General features: G+C 44.4%; 1 protein-coding gene across 5 annotated transcripts in view; it reads right to left on the reverse strand.

The window, feature by feature from the left end:
• Window positions 1-26,012, reverse strand: part of LOC139389296 (serine/threonine-protein kinase TAO3-like) — a 137,777-nt gene that overhangs the window by 29,649 nt on the left and 82,116 nt on the right. For all 5 annotated transcript variants that reach the window (XM_071135896.1, XM_071135895.1, XM_071135899.1 and 2 more), the window contains 9 exons: window positions 25,444-25,515; window positions 24,003-24,104; window positions 23,357-23,402; window positions 17,273-17,369; window positions 16,387-16,500; window positions 15,442-15,533; window positions 13,245-13,338; window positions 10,287-10,368; window positions 1,399-1,557 (listed from right to left, as the gene is read on the reverse strand). In XM_071135896.1, coding sequence (XP_070991997.1) covers window positions 1,399-1,557; window positions 10,287-10,368; window positions 13,245-13,338; window positions 15,442-15,533; window positions 16,387-16,500; window positions 17,273-17,369; window positions 23,357-23,402; window positions 24,003-24,104; window positions 25,444-25,515 — 858 coding nt within the window. The remainder of the gene's footprint in view (window positions 1-1,398; window positions 1,558-10,286; window positions 10,369-13,244; window positions 13,339-15,441; window positions 15,534-16,386; window positions 16,501-17,272; window positions 17,370-23,356; window positions 23,403-24,002; window positions 24,105-25,443; window positions 25,516-26,012) is intronic.

A 26,012-nucleotide genomic window follows, 5' to 3' on the forward strand; every position in this document is an offset into this window, starting at 1 on the left:
ACACCATGGGACCACGCAGCCGCCATACCGCTCAGGAAGGAGACGCGTTCTGTCTCCTAGAGATGAACGTACTTTGGTGCGAAAAGTGCAAATAAATCCCAGAACAACAGCAAAGGACCTTTTGAAGATGGAGTTAACAGGTACAAAAGTATCTATATCTACAGTAAAACGAGTCCTATATCGACATAACCTGAAAGTCCGCTCAGCAAGGAAGAAGCCACTGCTCCAAAACCACCATAAAAAAAGCCAGACTACTGTTTGCAACTGCACATGGGGACAAAGATCGTACTTTTTGGAGAAATGTCCTCTGGTCTGATGAAATAAAAATATTGTTAGGCCATAATGACCATTGTTACGTTTGGAGGAAAAAGGGGGAGGCTTGCAAGACAAAGAACACCATCCCAACTGTGAAGCATGGGGGTGGCAGCATCATGTTGTGGGGGTGCTTTGCTGCAGGAGGGACTGGTGCACTTCACAAAATAGATGGCATCGTGAAGGAGGAAGATAATGTGGAAAAATTGAAGCATCATCTCAAGACATCAGTCAAGAAGTTAAATCTTGGTCGCAAATGGGTCTTCCAAATGGACAATGACCCCAAGCATACTTCCAAAGTAGTGGCAAAATGGCTTAAAGACAACAAAGTCAAGGTATTGGAGTGGCCATCACAAAGCCCTGACCTCAATCCTATAGAAAATTTGTGGGCAGAACTGAAAAAGTGTGTGCGAGCAAAGAGACCTACAAACCTGACTCAGTTACACCAGCTCTATCAGGAGGAATGGGCCAAAATTCACCCAACTTATTGTGGGAAGCTTGTGGAAGGCCACCCAAAACGTTTGACCCAAGTTAAACAGTATAAAGGCAATTCTACCAAATACTAATTGAGTGAATGAAAAACTACTGACCCACTGGGAATGTGATGAAAGAAATAAAAGCTGAAATATATAATTCTCTCTACTATTATTCTGACATTTCACACTCTTAAAATAAAGTGGTGATCCTAACTGACCTAAGACAGAAATTTTACTAGGATTAAATGTCAGTAATTGTGAAAAACTGAGTTTAAATGCATTTGGCAAAGGTGTATGTAAACTTCTGACTTCAACTGTACTTTCTCCACTCTTCCTCCTCATCCTGGCTTTCCCTTCCTCCTCCACCCCCTCCTGGCTCTCCCTTCCTCCTCCTCATCCCGGCTCTCCCTTCCTCCTCCTCCCATCCTCTCCCCTTCCCAGCTCTCCCCTTCCTCTCCCCCTCCTGGCTCTCCCTTACTCCTTCTCCCATCCTCTCCCCTTTCCAGCTCTCCCCTTCCTGGCTCCCCCTCTCCATCCTCACCTCCTCTCGGCTCTCCCTTCCTCCTCCTCCCATCCTCTCCCCTTCCCAGCTCCCCCTCTCCATCCTCACCTCCTCCTCCTCCTGGCTCTCCCCCATGTGTTTTTCCTGATATAGGATCTTCTTCATCTTACGGTACTGCAGGTTGTCCAGCTCCCTCACCGCGTCCTTGGTCCTCTGGATCAGATCCATGAGGACCCGCGGGGGGCGCTCCAGACGTACAAAGTCATGCTGGGGAGAAAAGAGAGTTTACAGGTTAGAGCAAACTAGGGGGTTCGCCTGATATGAAAATGGGGTCGCGGGAGAATTTTAAATAATCCTGATTTTAAAAAATTAAATAAAAATATCAAAACAGGGTAGCCTTGTGGTTAGAGCGTTGGACTAGTAACCGGAAGGTTGCAAGTTCAAACCCCCGAGCTGACAAGGTACAAATCTGTCGTTCTGCCCCGAAACAGGCAGTTAACCCACTTTTCCTAGGCCGTCATTGAAAATAAGAATTTGTTCTTAACTGACTTGCCTAGTTAAATAAAGGAAAAAATATATATATATATATATATATATTATAATATCGTCTTTGTATATCAATCATTTGAATGTGGTTAACCTTAAACATGTAAATGAAAATTATTCAAATCTAAAAGGTGAAATTCAACCAGAAAGCACCCTTAGATCATGGGAAAAGGTGGCACTTAACCGTTGCACTTGAATCATTCCCATGGTGAATGGCTAGGCCTGCTACGCTATGACACCACACCCTATTGCAGAGACTTTGATACGAGCAGCTGTATTTGGTATGGGGAAAACAATGTGGAGAGTCAAAAGGCACATACACTCATTTCTATATCATGAGTTGAAATAAAAGATCCCAGAAATTTTCCACACACACAAAAAGCTTGTCTCTCTCAAATTCTGTATACACATTTTCTTACATCCCTGTTAGTGAGCATGTCTCATTTGCCAAGAGAATCATTCCACCTGACAGGTGTGACATGTCAAGAAGCTGATCAAAACGGCATTTGGTATTTTATTAGGATCCCCATTAGCTGTTGTAAAACCATGATTATTACACAGGTGCACATTGGGCAGTTTTGTAACAACACAATGCCATAGACGTCTCAAAATGTTGAGGGAGCGTGCAATTGGCATGCTGACTGCAGGAATGTCCACCAGAGCGTTTGCCAGAAAACGTAATGTTCATTTCTCTACCATAAGCCGCCTCCAAATTCATTTTAGAGAATTTGGCAAGGTGTCCAACCAGCTACACAACAGCATACCATGTGTAACCACGCCAGTCCAGGACCTCTACATCCGGCTTGTTCACCTCTGGGATTGTCGGAGACCAGCCACTCAGACAGCTGATGAAACAACCAAATCATTTCTGCACAAACTGTCAGAAACTCTCTCAGGGAAGCTCATCTGCATGCTTGTCGCCCTCACCAGGGTCTTGACTTGACTACAGTTCGGCGTCGTAACAGATTTCAGGGGGCAAATTCTCACCTTTAATGGCCACTGGCATGCTGGAGAGGTGAACTCTTCATGGATGCATCCCGGTTTCAACTGTACCGGGCAAATGGCAGACAGCGTGTATGACGTTTTGCAGGCGAGTGGTTTGCTAATGTAAATAGTGTCCCATGGTGGCGGTGGGGTTATGGTATGGGCAGGCATAAGCTACAGACAACGAATGCAAGACCCCATGTCGCAAGGATTTGTACACAATTCCTGGAAGCTGAAAATGGTCCAATAGCCTGCATACTCAACAGACATGTCACCCATTGATGTTTGGGCTGGTCTGGATCGACGTGTACGACAGCGTGTTTCAGCACCCGCCAATATCCAACAACTTCGCACAGCCATTGAAGAGGAGTGGGACAACATTCCACAGGCCACAATCAACAGCCTGATAAACTCTGTGTGAAGGAGATGTGTCGCGTTGCATGAGGCAAATGGTGGTCACAAGGTATCTGTGACCGATTTCCTTACATGAACTGTTGCATGTTGCGTTTAGATATGGGATCAGAGCATGACAATGCTCTATTCCATTCCGAGGCATGGTAGTTATCGAGGGGGAGTGTTGGAAAGATTTTTCGCATTGAGAGAATAACTGTTGTCATTCACAATGGACGTATAAAAACAGACTTGGCTGACTTTCTTTGTAATGAAAATAAAATGTGTCTCCTTGCCTATGTAACATACATATTTGGTCAACTGAATGAACTGAATGCAAGCATGCAGGGGAAATACAAAACCATTCTACAGATGAGTGACTGAATCAGTGGATTCAGATTATATCATTCTTATTGGACAGAGTCTTTTAAAAGCGAGCCATGCCCCCTACCCTCGGCTGTGCATGTTTCTAATAGAAAACAGCATCAGTAAGTGTCCCACATGAGTGATGACTGCTCACCTCCAACACCTGAAAGGGACCTACTTCCTAATTCGTTTGACTGTGACCCTGGCTCAGTCGACATGCCGGTAAGTGAAATTAAACAGCTGATCGAGCCGTTATGTGACTGAATACATTCACGGGTCACTACAGAGGAATTTTGGTTCATGACTCAAAGGGAATAAATACCCTGTCAGGTTCACCGTGCTGTGTTCAAGACAACTGGGAACTGGGAACTCTGAAATCTCAGAATTCCACCGTCAGTGTGTTCAAGACAACTGGGAAATCTGAATCTTGGGTCTCTTTCTAGAGCTCTGACTTTCCAAACTTAAGATCACTGACATCATGTTTCCACCTTGTATTTTTCAGAGTTCCCAGGTGTCTAATAGCACCATAAAACGGATGGTAACCTTCACCAGCTCATATCTATGTGAAGCTGGATTCAGTACTCTCGTCTGCATTAAAACTAAATATCCATCCAGGTTGGATGTGACCGCAGAGTTAAGGTGCGCTCTGTCGACTTCCCAGACTTTGAAAAGCTCTGACGCGACTTGCATCAAGAACATCTATCTCATTAGTGGTAGTGAGATAGTGACTGTCATAGCCCCACATTAAAAGTACGTGATGGTGAGTTGAAAAGACAATTGACTTCCATAGCCCCAAATAAAAAAGATAACATTGGCTGTTAATTCCATAATGTTTTTCACATGGTTCGGGTCGCGAGAATTTTCAGATATCAAAATGGGGTCGTGGGCCCAAAAAGTTTGGGACCCCTGAGTTCGAGGTCAGGGTCCATGAGGACCGTTGAGATTGGTGTTTTGGGGGAACTATTTAATGAAGTTGCCAGTTGAAGACTTGTGAGGCATCTGTCTCAAACTACAGTGGGTGCGAGACCTGGAGAGGCCTACAAGCCACAGTGCCTCGCACCCACTGTGAAATTTGGTGGAGGATCGGTGATGATCGGTTAAGTGTGCCTTGAAGTTGTTTTTAAATCACTGACTGTCACCAGCAAAGCAACCCCACACCATCACACCTCCTCCTCCATGCTTCATAGTGGGAACCACACATGCGGAGATCATCCATTTACCTACTCCAAAAATCTCAAATATGGCCCAAAAGGACAGATTTCCACTGGTCTAATGTCCATTGCTCGTGTTTCTTGGTCCAAGCAAGTCTCTTCTTCTTATCGGTGTCCTTTAGTTCTGGTTTCTTTGCAGCAATTCAACCATGAAGGCCTGATTCACGCAGTCTCCTCTGAACAGTTGATGTTGAGATGGGTCTGTTACTTGAACTCAGTGAACCATTTATTTGGTTGCAATTTCTGAGGCTGGTAACTCTTATTAACTTATCCTCAACAGCAGAGGTAACTCTGGGTCTTCCTTTCCTATGGCAGTCCTCATGAGCCAGTTTCATCATAGCGCTTTATGGTTTTTGCAACTGCACTTGAAGAACCTCCAGTTTGACTGACCTTCATGTCTTAAAGTAATGACAGATAGTAATTTCTCTCCGCTTATTTGAGCTGTTCTTGCCATTATATGGACTTGGTATTTTACCAATTAGGGCTATCTTCTGTATACCATCCCTACCTTGTCACAACATTAAGAAGGAAAGGAATTCTACAAATGAACTTTTATCAAGGCACACCTGTTAATTGAAATGCATTCCACGTGACTACCTCATGAAGCTGGTTGAGAGAATGCCTAGAGTGTGCAAAGCTGTCATCAAGGCAAAGGGTGGCTACTTTGAAGAATCTCATATATAAAATATATTTTGATTTGTTTAACACTTTTTTGGTTATGATTCCATATGTGTTATTTCATAGTTTTGATGGCTTCACTATTATTCTACAATGTAGAAAATAGTACAAATAAAACCCTGGAATGAGTAGGTGTGTCCAAACTTTTGACTGGTACTGTATATATCAATACATGTGATTTCTATCTGAAAGAAAATCTCTATTGTCCATTGGTCACTAGAGGGCGCCTGTGGGTTATTCAACCTAGATAGAGTCCCTATCTAGGTTTATAGCAGGAATACATCCTATATAGACTAAAGGACATCTGGGACAGAGCGGTAGCCCGCCCCCACGCCCCCATTGATTTTGTTAGTCATTCTCACTCAAATATCATACTGACATGGCATAAGTCAATACTAAATGTGGACAATTGCAGGAAATTAGCTAAGGAATTGCAAAAATGTCTCTCCACGGGTAGAATTGCATGAAACGGGTAGGATTGCATGAAACGGGTAGGATTGCATGAAACGGGTAGGATTGCATGAAATGTGTTATAAAATTGCAGAAAACTTGCTTTAAAACTGCACATTTTCTCTACGTCCCATGGAAAAATGATCCACCGTCAAGAGGCGGACAACTAAAATGTTTTGCCGTGAGGTAGGGGGCCCACCAACCAATTCTTGCTTTGGGCCCCCAAAAGGCTCAAGCCGCCACCCACCCACACACAACAAAATATTTGCTAAATGAAATGTGATGTATGCAATGCCTGTGTGTCTCCCTGCACACCTATCTGACAGATACTGGCTGGATAATGTAATGTAAAGTACTCTCTCATTCAGCAGCACACTGATGACATCATACTCTGGAAATAGAGATGACACATTTTCCCGTTTTCAAACAAACGGACGGAGAGAGAGAAAGAGAGAGAGAGATGGAGAGAGGGACTGAACAAGTGAGTGAGAGAATGAGAGCTCCCATGGACCAGGGGGCTTGGAGAGAGAAGGGGAAAAGGAGAGAATGAGAGCTCCCATGGACCAGGGGGCTTGGAGAGAGAAGGGGAAAAGGAGAGAATGAGAGCTCCCATGGACCAGGGGGCTTGGAGAGAGAAGGGGAAAATGAGAGAATGAGAGCTCCCATGGACCAGGGGGCTTGGAGAGAGAAGGGGAAAAGGAGAGAATGAGAGCTCCCATGGACCAGGGGGCTTGGAGAGAGAAGGGGAAAAGGAGAGAATGAGATACATTTGCTGTTTTTTTTTTGGTTGTGTTTCACATTATTTTGTGCCCAGTAGAAATGAATCATAAAAAAATGTATCGTGCCACTTTTATAGTAAATAAGAATATAATATGTTTCTAAACACATCTATGTTAATGTGGATGCTACCACGATTACAGATAATCCTGAATGAATCGTGTATAACGATTAGTGAGAAAGTTAAACACAGATTTCATAACCCTAAAATATGCTAACCTCTCACTGTTACAATAATAGAGCGTCTGTAATTTTCTCACTCAGTGGAAGTGGAACCTGAAGGGAAAGCATCTGTTGACAGCACAGGGGCACAGATTAGTGACCTGACTCCTAAAGAGCTCAAAGAGGGGCGGCAGGCAATGAGCGTGTGTGTTTTAATTAGGGGCTCGAGGGGCAGTGATGTGGATACCCCCTGCCCGACTCAGATTAGGAGGAAGTTGCCTACTAGACACTGGCCCAAGGTCAGCCTCACTAATAGTTAAGGTTATAATAATTCATTAAGGTCAGGATTTGGGGGAGGAAAAGCTGATCCTAGATCTCCACCTAAAGGTACACATACACCCAGAGCTCCAGACTAGCCCCCCACTGTCTCATCCCCTCCAGCCTACTAACCCCTACACTCCCTGGGCAGCCAGATAAAAAATGACAAGCCCCCTGGCTGGAACCCTGGAGAGTGAGAGTGACAACTAACCAAGAACGTAAAACCCTTAGCAGGCCGTTCGGATTACCTGTCGGCCAAACAAACTAAAATATCTCCATTACACAGCCAGGCACACAATGAACACAACATGCTCAAATTAACACACAAAATCAAATACAATTATTGGTCACATACACATATTTAGCAGATGTTATTGAGGGTGTAGCGAAATGCTTGTGTTCCTAGATTCAACAGTGAGGTAATATATAACAATATATATATATATATATACATACTACCTCAACCAGCCTAACTAACCGGTGTCTGTATGTAGCCTCGCTACTTTTATAGCCTCGCTACTGTATATAGCCTGTATTTTTAATGTTGTTTTATTTCTTTACCTACCTATTGTTCACCTAATATATTTTTTTGCACTATTGGTTAGAGCGTGTAAGTAAGCATTTCACTGTAAGGTTGTATTTAGCGCACGTGAAAAGCGCACGTGAAAAATAAACTTTGATTTGATGGGACAAATTTCTTCAGCCGCCTGAGGTTGAAGAGATGCTGTTACGGCTTGTTCACCACACTGTCTGTGTGGGTGGACCAATTCAGATCGTTGGTGATGTGTACGCGGAGGAACTTGAAGGTTTGCACCTTCTCCACTGAAGTCCCATCGATGTGGATAGGGACATGCTCTCTCTGCTGTTTCATGAAGTCCACGATCAGCTCCTTCATTTTGTTGACGTTGAGGTTATTGTCCTGGCACCACTCCACCAGGGCTCTCACCTCCTCCCTGTAGGCTGTCTCGTCTAAAAATTGGATAATTGAGTTTAGGCATGCATGGCCACGCAGTCATGGGTGAACAGAGAGTACAGGAGGGGGCTGAGCATGCACCCTTGTGGGGCCCCAGTGTTGAGGATCAGCGAAGTGGAGGTGTTGTTTCATACGTTCACCATCTGGGGGTGGCTGAAGTCCAGGACCCAGTTGCACAGGGCGGGGTTCAGACACAGGGCTCCGAGCTTAATGATGAGCTTGGAGGGTACTATGGTGTTGAAGGCTGAGCTATAGTCAATAAACAGCGTTCTTACATAGGTATTCCTCTTGTCCAGATGGGATAGGGAAGTGTGCAGTGCGATGGGGATTGCATCGTCTGTGGATCTATTGGGGCGGATATGCAAATTGAAGTGGCTGTAGGGTGTCAGGTAAGGTAGAGGTGATCCTTAACTAGCCTCTCAAAGCACTTCATGACAGAAGTGAGTGCTACGAGACAATAGTCATTTAGCTTAGTTACCTTTGCTTTCTTGGGTACAGGAACAATAGTGGACATCTTGAAGCAAGTGGGAACAGTAGTCTGGGATAGAGAGAGATTGAATATGTCCGTAAACATTCCAGCCAGCTGGTCTGTGCATGCTCTGAGGACACGGCTAGGGATGCAGTCTGGGCCGCCAGACTTGCGAGGGTTAACACGTTTAAATGTATTAGAGTAGCAGTGCTCGAGTGTTTTAGCAGCGCAAGTACTATGTCAATGTGTTGATAGAACTTCGGTAGCGTTTTCCTCAAATTTGCTTCGTTAAAATCCCCAGCTACAATTAATGCGGCCTCAGGATATGTGGTTGCACAAAGTCCAGTGTAGTTCCTTGCGGGCCGTCGTGGTTTCGGCTTGAGGGGGAATATACACTGCTGTGACTACAACCAAAGATAATTCTCTTGGAAGGAAATAGGGTCGGCATTTGATTGTGAGGTATTCTAGGTCGGGTGAACAAAAGGACTTGAGTTTCTGTATGTTATCACAATCAACCATGAATAGTTAATCATGGAACATACACCCCCGCATTTCTTCTTATAGAGTTCTTTATTCTTATTCTTGTCTGCGCGATGTACTGAGAACCCAGCTGGCTGTATGGACGGGCACAGTATATCCCGAGAGAGCCATGATTCCGTGAAACAGAGTATGTTGTATGTTACAGTCCCTGATGTTTCTCTGGAAGGAGATCCTCGCCCTGAGCTCATCTACTTTATTATCCAGAGACTGAACATTAGCAAGTAATATATTCGGAAGCAGTGGATGGTGTGCACGCCTCCTGAGTGGGACTAGAAGTCCACTCCGAATACCTCTTCTCAGCCGGCGGTATCTTGTAGCGGCCTCTGGGATAAGTTAAATTGCCTTGGGAGGTAAGAACAAAGGATCCAATTTGGGAAAGTCGTATTCCTGGTTGTAATGGTGGTGAGTTACCGCCGCTCTGATATCCAAAAGTTCTTTCAGTCTGTATGTAATAACACAAAAAACATTCTGGGCTAATAATGTAAGAAATAACACACAAAAAAAAACAAATACTGCAAAGTTGCTTAGGAGCAGAGCTGCCATGTCTGTCCGAGCCATCTTTGTCTTACACACACGCACATGCACACAATGAACACAGGTGAGCACAGTGTATTGGCAGTTCAGGACGTACAAATGACAAAGACTGTGTGACTGTGCTTTTGTGCTCTAACTCATGGGGGTCTATGGGGGCTGACTTCAGCTTTCATTGTGCGTCAAGGGAGCTTGGTCAGAATGTTTAGTGAGTCCACAGATAGGCAAGCTTACACTTGAAGCTTTATCAACATCTAACACGAGGTGTAGCACAGCAGAAAATGTAAAATAAAGTTCAAACACACTAAACAACAAAACCCTAACCCCTGTGGAACCAGTGTGTGTGTGTATGTGTGTGGAATAACCGCTGTGGAATCTTTGATTAATATTTTCTCTAGAGCTGTGGGAGGCAGTGAGTCATCGATATGCATCCAAAATGGCACCCTATTCCCTTCTTAGTGCACTACTACCCATAGGGCTCTGGTCAAAAGTAGTGCACTATATAGTGAATAGGATACCATTTAGGATGCACTCATCCAGATGGTCTTTGAGAGACTGACACAGGAAGTGAGGTGTCAGAAATAACAGGAAGTGCACTCACTCTCAGCAGCTCCCCAGACGAGGGTCTGTCCTGAGGAATTTTGAGGAGGCAGCAGTCAACGAAGCTCCGGAAGGGGTCCGACCTCGAAGAAGGATAGAGGGGTTGAGAGGTGGAGCAGAGGGACGGAAGAAAACAGAATGCAACAATGATTAAGCCAGGCACTATAGGCAATAGTAGTCAACATCCACTTTCCCACCTTTCAAACCAGAGTCAGGGTCAAGCGGTGCTTCTATAGTTATTCACCATGTTTGTCAGTGTTATTGAAAGTCCATCATCAAACTCTGCATGGGTACATCATACAGTCCACATAGTTTTCTAAATGTTCTACTAGTCTTAGCTCTGGGAGAAACAAGCATAAAGACAAAGCTGTCACTTTCAATCATCTGTCAAAGTGTCATACATTCAGTAGTATACACAGAGTCAGGGTTAAGAGAGCACCTGTATTGCTTGTCAACATGACTAACGCTGCATGGTGATGTTTCTGCTAGTTTCAGCTCTGAGAGACTATGTTAATGCCAGAGGCCTGTTTGAAACACATCCAACAACACACTGACACGGGGGCACCCACAGAAATAAATGAATAGAAAATCAAACTCTCATTTCTTGGAGAGTGAGCGCTACTTGTGAATCTGCTTGCTTAAGGTTTCACAACTGCCACATAGACTCCTACACTGGAGAACAATGAGTGGCACTGTTCAGTACGGGACATGGACGATGAAAAAACACTTTCACCTTCAGGAAAATCCCCTTGTAAAGAGTGACGTATGCTGCCACTTGTTTCAGCTGTAGTATAAGGAACTGTATTTGTTGAAAGGAATGTATTCCCAGAGCCATATAAGTCCTATATCTATCTCGGGTCAAGTAGAGTACAAACTCCCACCTTTATGGTGTGATACTACTGTAAAGTGGGTGTAGTGCCATGTCATTGTAAATGTTGACATGTAGAGTAATATTCGACTGGATCTTCCTTCTATGCCAGTCATTACACCATCAGAAAGGGGGGGGGGGGGGGCTAGTGTGATTGCTGCCTGTCTTTCTGCATCCCTCTTCCTTCTTTCATTCCAACCTCCCGTCTCTCCCCTTGCCTCGCTCCCTCCATACCATCTGTCTGTCTCTCTCCATCATCCCTCTCCCCCTTCCTCTCTCCCTGCCTCGCTTCCTCCATAACCATCCATCTGTCTGTCTCTCTCCATCATCCCTCTCCCCCTCCCTCTCCCTGCCTCGCTTCCTCCATAACCATCCATCTGTCTGTCTCTCTCCATCATCCCTCTCCCCCTTCCTCTCTTCCTGCCTCGCTTCCTCCATAACCATCCATCTGTCTGTCTCTCTCCATCATCCCTCTCCCCCTTTCTCTCTCCCTGCCTCGCTTCCTCCATAACCATCCATCTGTCTGTCTCTCTCCATCATCCCTCTCCCCCTTCCTCTCTTCCTGCCTCGCTCCCTCCATACCCATGTCTGTTTGTCTCCCTGCATTCCTCTCTCTCCCTGCCTCGTTCCCTGTCTATCTCTCTCCATCCCCCTCTCCGTCCTACGGAGTGTGGTTTGGTGAATGGTAGATTACAGTAGAAGCCTGTGTACTTGAGCCTGATTCTTTAAATAGGCCTCAGCTAGGCCCCTCAGGTAATTACATAACATACACTATATGTGTACACCCCTTCAAATGAGTGGATTTGGCTATTTCATCCACACCCGTTGTATAAAATAAATCACACAGCCATGCAATCTCCATAAACAAACATTGGCAGTAGAATGGCCTTACTGAAGATCTCAGTGACTTTCAACTTGGCACCGTCATAGGATGCTACCTTTCCAACAAGTCAGTGTGTCAAATTTCTGCCCTACAAGAGCTGCCCGGGTCAACTGTAATTGCTGCTATTGTGAAGTGGAAACGTCTAGGAGCAACAATGACTCAGACGCGAAGTGGTAGGACACACAAGCTCACAGAACGGGACCACATAGTGCTGAAGCGCCTAGGGCATAAAATAATGTCTGTCCTTGGTTGCAACACTCACTACCAAGTCCCAAACTGTCTCTAGAAGCAACGTGAGCACAATAACTGCTCATTGGGAGTTTCATGAAATGGGTTTCCATGGCTGAGCAGCCACACACAAGCCTAAGAACACCATGCACAATGCCAAGTGTTGGGTGGAGTGGTGTAAAGATCGCCACCATTGGATTATGGAGCAGTGGAAATGCGTTTTCTGGAGTTATAAATCACACTTGACCATTTGGCAGTCCGACGGATGAATCTGGGTTTGGCGGATGCCAGGAGAATGCTACCTGCCCGAATGCATAATGCCAACTGTAAAGTTTGGTGGATGAGGAATAATGGTCTGGGGCTGTTTTTCATGGTGTAGGGGGCTAAGCCCCTTAATTCCAGTGAATGGAAATCTAAATGCTACAGCATACAATGACATTCTAGATGATTCTGTGCTTCCAACTTTGGGGCAACAGTTTGGGGAAGGCCCTTTCCTGTTTCAGCATGATAATGCCCCCGTTCACAAAGTGAGATCCATACAGAAATGGTTTCTTGAGATCGGTGTGGAAGAACTTGACAGGCCAGCACAGAGCCCTGACCTCAATCCCATCAAACACCTTTGGGATGAATTGGAACGGTGACTGCGAGTCAGGCCTAATCACCCAACATCAGTGCCCGACCTCACTAATGCTCTTGTGGCTGAATGGAAGCAAGTTCCAGCAGCAACATTCCAACATCTAGTGGAAAGCCTTCCCAGAAGAGTGGAGGCTGTTATAGCAGCAAAAGGGGGACCAACTCCACATTAATGCCCATGATTTTGGAATGAGATGTTTGACGAGCAGGTGTCCACATACCTTTGGTCATGTAGTGTACTTTGACTGGGAATTCCAGGGCTGCGAAAGGTTGTGTGTGTGTGTGTGTGTGTGTGTGTGTGTGTGTGTGTGGTCAAACAGCTCAGTGGAGGGATGGTGATGACTTACCACTCGTTAGACTGCAGCGTGGGAGAGTCGTTCTGGGCAATGTGATATAAGGCACTCATAGCATTCATGTTGAACAGCGGAGGTTTCCGTTCCGCTATGGAGGGGGAGAGAGAGTTAGGAGGGAGTTTATATCTGGTTGACCAATAGGAAAGATAAGAGATACTACTGACCTAGTAATTCCCATTATCTGTCTGTTTAAATATAAGTGTCAGTGAGTGAGTGCAATTTCACATGCAGTGTCTGAAATAGATAAAGGGCCACACTAAATCACATGAAAAACAGGACTGAGCAACAATGTGAAGGAGTGTCATTCCTCTCGCCAGATGGTGTAGCTACAGTTGAAGTCGGAAGTTTACATACACTTAGGTTGGAGTCATTAAAACTCGTTTTTCAACCAGTCCACAAATGTCTTGTTAACAAACTATAGTTTAGGACATCTACTTTGTGCATGACACAAGTAATTTTTCCAACAATTGTTTACAGACAGATTATTTCACTTCACTAATTCACTGTATCACAATTCCAGTGGGTCAGAAGTTTAAGTTTAGTATCTATATCCACAGTAAAAACGAGTCCTATATCGACATAACCTGAAAGGCCGCTCAGCAAGGAAGAAGCCACTGCTCCAAAACCTCTAACAAATCCAGACTATGGTTATCAGTTGCACATGGGGACAAAGATCGTACTTTCTGGTCTGATGAAACAAAAATAGAACTGTTTGGCCATAATGACCATGGTTATGTTTGGAGGAAAAAAGGGGAGGCTTGCAAGCTGAAGAACACCATCCCAACCGTGAAGCACGTGGGTGGCAGCATCATGTTGTGGAGGTACTTTGCTGCAGGAGGGACTGGTACACTTCACAAAATAGATGGCATCATGAAGGAGGAAAATTATGCGGATATATTGAAGCAACATCTCATGACATCAGTCAGGAAGTTAAAGCTTGGTCGCAAATGGGTCTTCCAAATGGACAATGACCCCAAGCATACTTCCAAAGTTGTGGCAAAATGGCTTAAGGTCAACAAAATCAAGGTGTTGGAGTGGCCATCACAAAGCCCTGACCTCAACCCTATAGAAAATTTGTGGTCAGAACTGAAAAGGCGTGTGCGAGCAAGGAGGCCGACTCAGTTACACCCGCTCTGTCAGGAGGAATGGGACAAAATTCACCCAAATTATTGTGGGTAGGTTGTGGAAGGCTACCCAAAACGTTTGACCCAAGTTAAACAATTTAAAGGCAATGCTACCAAATACTAATTGAGTGTATGTAAACTTATGACCCACTAGAAATGTGACGAAATAAATAACTTCTGAAATAAATCACTCTCTCTACTATTATTCTGACATTTAACATTCTTAAAATAAAGTGGTGATCCTAACTGACCTAAAACAGGGAATTTTTACTAGGATTAAATGTCAGGAACTGTGAAAAACTGAGTTTAAATGTATTTGGCTAAGGTGTACGTAAACTTCTAACTTCAACTGTATGTCTATTTGTTTGACATTCTGAAGCAGGCCAAAACAGTAGGTTATCCTAACAATTAATGATGCCTCCTGATATGTCCAAAATAATTTCTACACTGGAAGCTGAGAGGGTTAGTTGCAGGCTTTCTGCTCTACAGGGAGTCAAAGAGGAGAAACCTCCTACCAATGCTCTGACTAAGAGCATTTGCTTAACGACTAAAATGTAAATGTAATTAATAAAGTAACGCAGTCCTATGCAGGTGATTCCCAGTAAAACAGGAGTACGCTAACTCACCCAGTTCTACACAGGTGATTCCCAGTAAAACAGGAGTATGCTAACTCAACCAGTTCTACGCAGGTGATTCCCAGTAAAACAGGAGTAAGCTAACTCACCCAGTTCTACGCAGGTGATTCCCAGTAAAACAGGAGTACGCTAACTCAACCAGTTCTACGCAGGTGATTCCCAGTAAAACAGGAGTACGCTAACTCACCCAGTTCTACGCAGGTGATTCCCAGTAAAACAGGAGTACGCTAACTCACCCAGTTCTACGCAGGTGATTCCCAGTAAAACAGAAGTATGCTAACTCACCCAGTTCTACGCAGGTGATTCCCAGTAAAACAGAAGTACGCTAACTCACCCAGTTCTACGCAGGTGATTCCCAGTAAAACAGAAGTACGCTAACTCACCCAGTTCTACGCAGGTGATTCCCAGTAAAACAGAAGTACGCTAACTCACCCAGTTCTATGCAGGTGATTCCCAGGGACCAGATGTCTATCTTCCCTTCGTACTGACCCTCATCCATGGCTAGGATCACTTCTGGAGCCATCCTGGAACACACAGATGGACGTGCACAGGTGTTAGCGGTGGTGGTACTGTCCAGTCAGGTGTTAGTGGTGGTGGTGGTACTGACCAGTAAGGTGTTAGTGGTGGCGGTGGTACTGACCAGTCAGGTGTTAGTGGTGGTGGTGGTACTGACCAGTCAGGTGTTAGTGGTGGTGGTACTGACCAGTCAGGTGTTAGTGGTGGTGGTGGTACTGACCAGTAAGGTGTTAGCGGTGGTACTGACCAGTCAGGTGTTAGTTGTGGTGGTATTGACCAGTAAGGTGTTAGTGGTGGTGTTGCTACTGACCAGTAAGGTGTTAGTGTTGTGTTAGGTACTGACCAGTCAGGTGTTAGTGTTGTGTTAGGTACTGACCAGTCAGGTGTTAGTGTTGTGTTAGGTACTGATCAGTCAGGTGTTAGTGGTGGTGTTGGTACTGACCAGTCAGGTGTTAGTGGTGGTGTTGGTACTGACCAGTCAGGTGTTAGTGTTGTGTTAGGTACTGACCAATCAGGTGTTAAGTGGTGGTGGTGGTACTGACCAGTGGTGGTGGTGGTACTGACCGCGTCCCCAGCCAGCCCAACCACTCACTGACCAGTCAGGTGTTAGTGGTGGTGGTACTGACCAGTCAGGTGTTAGTGTTGTGTTAGGTACTGACCAGTAAGGTGTTAGTGTTGTGTTAGGTACTGACCAGTAAGGTGTTAGTGTTGTGTTAGGTACTGACCAGTCAGGTGTTAGTGTTGTGGTGGTGGTACTGATCAGTAAGGTGTAAGTGTTGTGTTAGGTACTGACCAGTAAGGTGTTAGTGTTGTGGTGGTGGTACTGACCAGTAAGGTGTTAGTGTTGTGTTAGGTACTGACCAGTAAGGTGTTCCTACGAAGGAGTTGGCAGGAGAAGCTATAGAGGCAGAGCCGAAGTCCGCCAGTTTGACCAGGCCAGGCTCTGTTAGCAGGATGTTTCCAGCTTTTACATCTCTAGAGAGCGCGAGAAAGAGAGAAGGGACAACATGGTCAGGGTGGTGGGATATTGTTAGGACACATTATGTAGCCTTTATAAAGGATTTATGAATGCACAAATAAAGACGGACACCGTAAAGAGTTACAATATGTTTGTAGTATACTTCTCTTTCTTTGTTATTTATTTATCTATGATATATATCCAAAAAGCACATGACAGGAGCTCAACTCCAGGAAGAATGTGGTTGAAACGTTGTGAATAACAACTCCAGATTATTAATAAAGACATTTCCTTGAGCACAGAAAACTGTGAGAGGACACTTGTAAAGTCTACTTTTGAGGCATAAAACCTTACAATTCATTTATGAAATTCTGTAGGGAATCATTTTTATTTAAGACATTTTGTCCTCAACTTTTGAACATTTTAATCAGTGACATAACGACCTGTAGTAAAACAATGCTTGCCAGAGAATTTAGGGCTTGGGAATTACTACTGTAATAGTGGATGCCTATCCTATTTGTGTATAATAAAAGAGTAGCACGTGTCTTTATGGGAGCATAGTAAAACGATACGGGCTTCAGCACGTAATACCATTTTCCGTTAGTGACGTTCAAGAGGGCTTGTTGGAATGCACATGGAACTGAGATAAGGATTGCCAGATATAACCGCTCTGATACAGTTCTCTGATAACGTTATTATTACCTAGCTGTGAAAACAGACACCACTTATCGTCTCAGCATCAGTTCAAATTTTGTTGTCGAGGAACATTTTAAATGTGGAAACACTCACCTGTGAATCATATTACGGGAATGTAGGTAAGCCAGTCCCTGCAAGGCACCATGGGTTATGGCAGCAATTTCAACCTCTTGGAGCGGTTTCTTATGAACTAGAGAGGATAGAAAAATAAACCAAAAGGGGAAAACCATCAGAGCTATCTAGAGACACAGGGTACAGTAATCTGCCCTTCCTGATTTACACACAGCCACAAACAACCCCAACAGCATCTGCCTATTGGGTAAAGGGTTGGGATATTAGGGTTATAAAACACATTCAGGGCTCTGGTAGAACTATAACCTGGTCCCAGATCTATTTGTGCCGTCTTGCTAACGCAATGACTATAGAGAGGTGTTAAGACAGAACAAACAGATCTGGGACCAGGCTAGTAGAGTGAAGCCTTGCCAAGGAGTCAAATGGCAAAGTGGAACTACAGTGGAGAACTATCAACAGCACTTCACACACACACACCACCATGGCTGTTTAAAATGGTATCCATGACAGCCAGAATGGGACACAAACACAAGTGCTATATATATATATATATATATATATATATATATATATATATATATATATATATATATATAGAGATATATATATATATATAAACTCAGCAAAAAAACAAACGTCCTCTCACTGTCAACTGTGTTTATTTTCAGCAAACTTAACATGTGTAAATATTTGTATGAACATAACAAGATTCAACAACAGGCAAACTGAACAAGTTCCACAGACATGTGACTAACAGAAATGGAATAATGTGTCCCTGAACAAAGAGGGAGTCAAAATCTAAAGTATTAGTCAGTATCTGGTGTGGCCACCAGCTGCATTAAGTACTGCAGTGCATCTCCTCCTCATGGATTGCACCAGATTTACCAGTTCTTGCTGTGAGATGTTACCCCACTCTTCCACCAAGGCACCTGCAAGTTCCCGGACATTTCTTGAGGGAATGGCCCTAGCCCTCACCCTCCGATCCAACAGGTCCCAGATGTGCTCAATGGGATTGAGATCCGGGCTCTTTGCTGGCCATGGCAGAACACTGACATTCCTGTCTTGCAGGAAATCCCGCACAGAATGAGCAGTATGGCTGGTGGCATTGTCATGCTGGAGGGTCATGTCAGGATGAGCCGTCAGGAAGGGTACCACACGAGGGAGGAGGATGTCTTCCCTGTAACGCACAGCGTTGAGATTGCCTGCAATGACAACAAGCTCAGTCCGATGATGCAGTGACACACCGCCCCCAGACCATGACGTTCCCTCCACCTGCAAATCAATCCCCCTCCAGAGTACAGGCCTTGGTGTAACGCTCATTCCTTTTAAGATAAACGTGAATCCGACCATCACCCAGGTGAGACAAAACCACGACTTGTCAGTGAAGAGCACTGACGTTGTTGCCGGTGATGTCTGGTGAGGACCTGCTTTACAACAGGCCTAAAAGCCCTCAGTCCAGCCTCTCTCAGCCTATTGCAGAGAGTCTGAGCACTGATGGAGGGATTGTGCGTTCCTAATGTAACTCGGGCAGTTGTTGTTGCCATCCTGTGCCTGTCCCGCAGGTGTAATGTTTGGATGTACCGATCCTGTGCAGGTGTTGTTACATATGGTCTGCCACTGCCAGGACAATCAGCTGTCCGCCCTGTCTTCCTGTAGTGCTGTCTTAGGTGTCTCACAGTACGGACATTGCAATTTATTGCCCTGGCAACATCTGCATGCCTCCTTGCAGCATGCCTAAGGCATGTTCACGCAGATGAGAAGGGACCCTGGGCATCTTTCTTTTGGTGTTTTTCAGAGTCAGTAGAAAGGCCTTTTTAGTGTCCTAAGTTTTCATAACTGTGACCTTAATTGACTACCGTCTGTAAGCTGTTAGTGTCTTAACGACTGTTCCACAGGTGCATGTTCATTAATTGTTTATGGTTCATTGAACAAGTATGGGAAACAGTGTTTAACCTTTTTGGGATAGGGGGCAGCATTTTCACTTTTGGATGAATAGCGTGCCCAGAGTAAACTGCCTCCTACACTGTCCCAGATGGTAATATATGCAATACTATTATTAGTATTGGATAGAAACCACTCTGAAGTTTCTAAAACTGTTTGAATGATGTCTGTGAGTATAACAGAACTCATATGGCAGGCGAAAAACTGAGAAGTGGGATATCTGAGGTTTGTAGTTTTTCAACTCAGCCCCTATTGAAGATACAGTGGGATATTGGTTATGTTGCACTTCGTACGGCTTCCACTAGATGTCAACCGTCTTTAGAAACTGATTTGAGGATTATACTATAAAGCAGGGTCTCATGAGAGCTGTTTGACTGTAAGACTTCAGATGACATTGAAGGACTCCAAAGACCAGACCATTAGCAAGGCTGCACCTCCCCTACAAACTGGACGGAAATGGACATCATCCAAGGCTGTGCAGCAAGCAACATCAGCCCTGAGACACCAAGACATTGTGGGGAATATCCAGCATGGAAGAGGAGGCTTTGGCCTGGCAGCAAGCAAACCAACGTTCCATAAGGCAACAACATCTGAACGCAGGAAGCTGGTGGTCGAGGAGGTGCGCAGACAGGAGGAGACTGCAAGAAGTGCAAAGGCTGTCTCTCTTGCTAAACAAGGGCAATGGACGCGGTGGGAAGGCCTGGAGAGGAGAAAGATCAACTGGAGTGAGCTTTGGCAAATGGAGGCAAGCAACATCAGCTTCATCATAAGAGCTGTTTATGATGTGCTTCCATCACCAAAAAATCTACATCAATGGAATGGCGAGGACTCGACCTGCCCCCTCTGCCCAGCTCCAGCGACTCTCAGGCATATAATGACAGGTTGCAAGACCAGCCTCTCACAAGGCCGCTACACCTGGAGGCACAATCAGGTCCTCAAGAGCCTGGCTGCAGCACTTGAGACCAAGAGGAGTGCAACCAATTCATTACCTCCAAAAACAAGCAATCCCGTCAAAACAACAACATTCATCCGGGAGGGACAGAAAAGGCCCAAGTATCCTCCTACAAAGCCAGAAACTAGACACCTAGCCATGGCCCGGGACTGGAAGATGCTTGTCGACATTGGCCAGCAACTAATTTTTCCTCCTGAGATTGCTTCTACCAACCTTAGGCCAGACATGGTACTCTGGTCCCCTTCACGAAAGGCTGTGTACATCATAGAGCTCACAGTCCCGTGGGAAAACTCTGTTGAAGAGGCCTACGAGCGTAAGAAACTGCGTTACACAGAGTTGGCAGCAGACGCAACTCAGCGTGGCTGGAATGCAAAAGTCTGGCCAGTTGAAGTGGGATGCAGAGGATTCGTGGCTTCTTCCACCATCAGGTTGCTGAAAGAACTTGGAATCCATGGACAGGCTCTGCGGCAGACCGTCAGAGCAGTTTCTCAAGCAGCTGAAAGAGGCAGCCAGTGGATCTGGCTTAAACGGAAGGACCCTTGCTGGGCTATAACTTCATGACCCCCCACCCCCACCTGAGAACCCAATTCAGATCCCTCCAACTTGAGGAGGGCATATGAGGTATGCGGTCAGCTGTAGGACTGGCTCAGGGAAGAGGACGCCCCTGCCTTGCATAGTCCCGTGGGACATCTTAATTGGGCATGGGACACAAGCTAAGGCTTGATCACCCTTTAGCTGGCCACCTTTGATGAGAGTGTTTAGTGATTAAAGGCCGAAACACCCACTGATTCGAAGGCACACTACTGAGGATGTGTCCCAAAATTGACATCTTAACCCAGTCTAAGAAATAAACCTCCCATGCCACTCTGTCAACATCACGGCAAATCTCATGCGAGTGCATTCCATCTATTGGCACAATGGACAGTTTTTAACATCTCGTCCCGTGTTTTATGATTCTGAGTCAGTGGTCTGGCAGAGTGTCTCAGGCTCGTGACGCGCGCTCCCGACAGAGTTAACTCTCGTTCCAGTGCTTTTCTTCAGACATAGGAATTCTCCGGTTGGAACATTATTGATGTTTTATGTTAAAAACATCCTAAAGATTGATTCCATACATCATTTGACTTGTTTCTACAAACTGTAACGGAACTTTTCAAGTTTTTGTCTGGACGAAGTGCTCACGCCTCATGAAGATGGATTACTGGGCTGAACATGCTAACAACAAGTGGCTATTGTGACATAAATGATGGACTTTATGGAACTTTATGGAACAAATCAGTCATTTATTGTCAAACTGGGATTCCTGGGAGTGCCTTCTGATGAAGATCATCAAAGGTAAGTGAATATTTATTGTGTTATTTCTAACTTCTGTTGACTCCAAATTGGCAGATATTTTTCTGGCTGGATTGGGCTCTGAGCGCCGTTGTCAGATTATGCTTTTTCCGTAAAGTTCTTTTGAAATCTGACACAGCGGTTGCATTAAGGAGAAGTCTATCTTTAATTCTAGGAATAACACTTGTTTCTTTTATCAATGTTTATTATGAGTATTTCTGCAAAATCACCAGATGTTTTGGAATCAAAACATTACAGCACGTAACGCGCCAATGTAAACTGAGATTTTTGGATATAAACATGCACATTATCGAATAAAACATAATATTTTTGCGCTGCCTTTTCAGGGGAATGTTGTCGAGGGGTTCCGCATGCGCTAGAAAGGTTAAACCCTTTACAATGAAGATCTGTGAAGTTATTTGGATTTTTATGAATTATCTTTGAAAGACAGGGTCCTGGAAAAAGGGACATTAATTACACACACACACACACACACACACACACACACACACACACACACACACACACACACACACACACACACACACACACACACACACACACACACACACACACACACACACACACACACACACACACACACACACACACACACACACACACACGGTCGGGGCAAGGTCAGGAATGTTGGGAGACTGAACAGGAACATTCATAGTGGAATATTGAGTGGAGAGGTTAGAGAAAAGGCTCATCTCTAACCATGAATGTTGAATCATTAAACTTCTTGTAACTAGGGGGCAGTATTTTCATTTTTGGAAAAATAACATTCCCAGAGTAAACGGGCTATTTTGTCAGGACAATATGCTAGAATATGCATATAATTGACAGCTTAGTATAGAAAACACTCTAAAGTTTCCAAAACTGTAAAAATATTGTCTGTGAGTATAACAGAACTGTTATTGCAAGCGAAAGCCTGAGAAAAATCTAATCCGGAAGTGACTCATGTTTTGAAAGCTCTGCGTTCCAATGCGTCCCTATTGAGCAGTAAATGGGCTATCAACCAGATTCGGTTTTCTACGTATTCCCCAAGGTGTCTACAGCATTTTGACGTAGTTTCACAAATTTAGGTTGAAGAATGAGCGCAAGCAACTATATTGCGTAAGTGGTCACCTGATGGCTCTCAGAGTGATTCTTGCGTAAAATACAGAGGTAGCCATTTTTCCTCTCGGTCCTACTGAAAAGCCAACTGTCCCAGTTGATATATTATCAAATGGATATTTGAAAAACACCTTGAGGATTGATTATAAACAACGTTTGCCATGTTTCTGTCGATATTATGGAGCTAATTTGGAATTTCGTGACCGCAATTTCCGGTCGATTTCTCAGCCAAACGTGAAGAACAAACGGAGCTATTTCGCCTCCAAAAATAATATTTTTGGAAAAAAGGAGCATTTGCTATCTAACTGGGAGTCTCATAAGTGAAAACATCCGAAGCTCATCAAAAGTAAACAATTTCATTTGATTGCTTTTCTGATTTTCGTGACCAAGTTGCCTACTGCTAGCTGGACATAATGCTATGCTAGGCTATCGATAAACTTACACAAAATGCTTGTCTTGCTTTGGCTGTAAAGCATATTTTCAAAATCTGAGATGACAGGGTGATTAACAAAAGGCTAAGCTGTGTTCCAATATATTTCACTTGTGATTTTCATGAATAGGAATATTTTCTAGTAATATTTATGTTGCGTTATGCTAATTAGTGTCAGATAATGACAACGATCCTGGACACTGGATGGGTAGTTACAACAGGTTAATAGATTCATTGAGCACATGCTTCGAAAGCATCCAGCTATTTTCGTTGTGTTTGGATTTTGTAGCCAAAAATGTTCTTTGGATGAGCTGTGTGTGTGTGCACTACTCACCCTCTAGTAAATCTGATGCGGAGCCTAGGCAGTACTCCATCACCAGCTGGAAGAGACAGAGAGAAAGGTCAGAGGTCAGAAGTTTATAACATAAAATTGAAAGAGTGAAGAGAGACAATGTGTGAAAGAATGGTGGAGAGAAAGAGAGAGAGCCTGCCCACAAAATGAGGTGGAAACTGAGCTGCACTTCCTAACCTCCTGCCCAATGTATGACCATATTAAAGACACATATTTCACTCAGATAACACAGACCCAGAAAGAATTTGAAAGCAAATCAAATTTTGATAAACTCCCATATCTACTGGGTGAAATACCACAGTGTGAGATCACAGCAGCAAGATTGGTGACCTATTGCCACAAGAAAAGGCCAATCGGTGAAGAACAAACACCATTGTAAATACAACCCATATTTATGTTTATTTATTTTCCCTTTGTACTTTAACCATTTGCACATTGTTACAACACTGTATAGAGACATAATATGACATTTGAAATGTCTCTATTTTGTGAGTGCAATGTTTACTGTTCAATTTTGTTGTTTATTATCCATTTCACTTGCTTTGGAAATGTAAACATATGTTTCCCATGCCAATAAAGCCTTTATAATTGAATTGAAATTGATGCAGCTCTGCCACAGTCCACTGACCCAGGCAGTGTTATCTTTCAAGTAGCAGCCTTTATACTCAATGGTGTTTGGGTGATGCAGCTGCTCCAAAAACTTGACCTCCTTGATGATGTCCTGCCATTTCTGAGGAGAAAAGGAAGGAGAGGGAGAGAGAGAGTTTATGGATAGGTCAGTTACAATTACACAAGAGAGGAGTTTGAACCTAACCTTTGACCCCAATCCTAACAAAAATGTCAACACAAGGCCTTGTGGATCACAGGGAATGTTGAACCTCTGTTACAATGCCTGATATGTGACCGTTCGAAAGGCCAGGTTGTGAGTTCAAAGATAGTGAGTTGTGACCATCCTAATGTCCATAGGGAAGGAGTGTGTTGTGTCCATAGGGAAGGAGTGTTGTCCATGGAAAGTTGAACCTCTGTTTCAAGGACTGAGGTGTGACTGATAAAGCAGACAGTGGGAATGAGTTCCAAGTAAGTTAGTGCCGTTTCAAAGCCTGAGGCATGACCATTCTAGTTTGAGTTTAAAGTGAGATGTGACCATCTGTGGTCCGAGTGACTTCTGAGCGAGTGAGAGCTGGCCAAGGAATGTTTAACCTCTTGGTGTTAGGGGGCAGTATTTTCATATCCCGTTTTAAACGGGATATTTTGTCAGGAAAAGATGCTAGAATATGCATATAATTGACAGCTTTGGATAGAAAACACTAATGTTCCCAAAACTGTAAAGATATTGTCTGTGAGTATAACAGAACTGATGTTGCAGGCGAAAGCCTGAGAAAAATCCAATCCGGAAGTGCTCCAGGTTGTGAAAGCGCTGCGTTCCAATGACTAATTTGGAATATTTTTCGGCGTTGTGGTGACCTCAATTTCCGGGCGATTTCTCAGCCAAACGTGAAGAACAAACGGAGCTATTTCGCCTACAAAAAAAATATTTTGGGAAAAAATGAACTTTGGCTGTCTACCTGGGAGTCTCGTGAGTGAAAACATCCAAAGTTCATCAAAGGTAAACGGTTTAATTTGATTGCTTTTCTGATTTCTGTGACAAGTTTGCCTGCTGCTAGCAAGGCATAATGCTATGCTAGGCTATGATAAACTTACACAAATGCTTGTCTAGCGTTGGCTGTAAAGCATATTTTGAAAATCTGAGATGACAGGGTGATTAACAAAAGGCTAAGCTGTGTTCCAATATATTTCACTTGTGATTTTCATGAATAGGAAGATTTTCTAGGAAGATTTATGTCCGTTGCGTTATGCTAATTAGTGTCAGATGATGATAACGGTCCCGTTCACGGGCTGGGCGTCACTACAGGTTAACCTTAGGTGTGACTGTTATAGTGGACACACTGAGTGACTCGGTTTGGCCAGTATAGCAGTCAATGAGTGACTTCAGAGTGAGTTGGCTGGTTGGTTTAGCCAGTATAGCAGTCAGTGAGTGACTTTAATGTGTGCTGGAGTTGTCCTCTCACCTCGGTGGTCTGTTTGCCATTGTAGGACATCTTCTTGATGGCCACCACCTCTTTGGAGTAGGAGTTTCTGGCCTGTAGGAGAGAGACAAGGGAGGGTGTGAGTGAGAACGAGACAGAGAGAGAGAGAGATGGGGGGTGTGAGTGAGAACGAGACAGAGAAAGATGGGGGGTGTGAGTGAGAACGAGACAGAGAGAGAGAGACGGGAGGGTGTGAGTGAGAACGAGACAGAGAGAGAGAGATGGGGGGTGTGAGTGAGAACGAGACAGAGAGAGAGAGAGATGGGGGGTGTGAGTGAGAATGAGACAGAGAGAGAGAGAGAGAGAGAGAGAGAGAGAGAGAGAGAGAGAGAGAGACAGAGAGAGAGAGAGAGAGAGAGAGAGAGAGAGAGAGAGAGAGGAGAGAGAGGAGAGAGGGGAGAGAGAGGAGAGAGAGTGAGAAGAGAGGAGAGAGGAAAGAGAGCGAGTGAGAAGAGAGGAGAGAGGAGAGAGAGAGAGTGAGAAGAGAGGAGAGGAGAGAGAGAGAGAAGAGAGAGGAGAGAGAGAGAGAGAGATGGGAGGGTGGATGTGAG

The sequence above is a fragment of the Oncorhynchus clarkii genome, chromosome 30 (genome assembly GCF_045791955.1).
Source record: "Oncorhynchus clarkii lewisi isolate Uvic-CL-2024 chromosome 30, UVic_Ocla_1.0, whole genome shotgun sequence".
NCBI classification, from domain to species: Eukaryota; Metazoa; Chordata; class Actinopteri; order Salmoniformes; family Salmonidae; genus Oncorhynchus; species Oncorhynchus clarkii.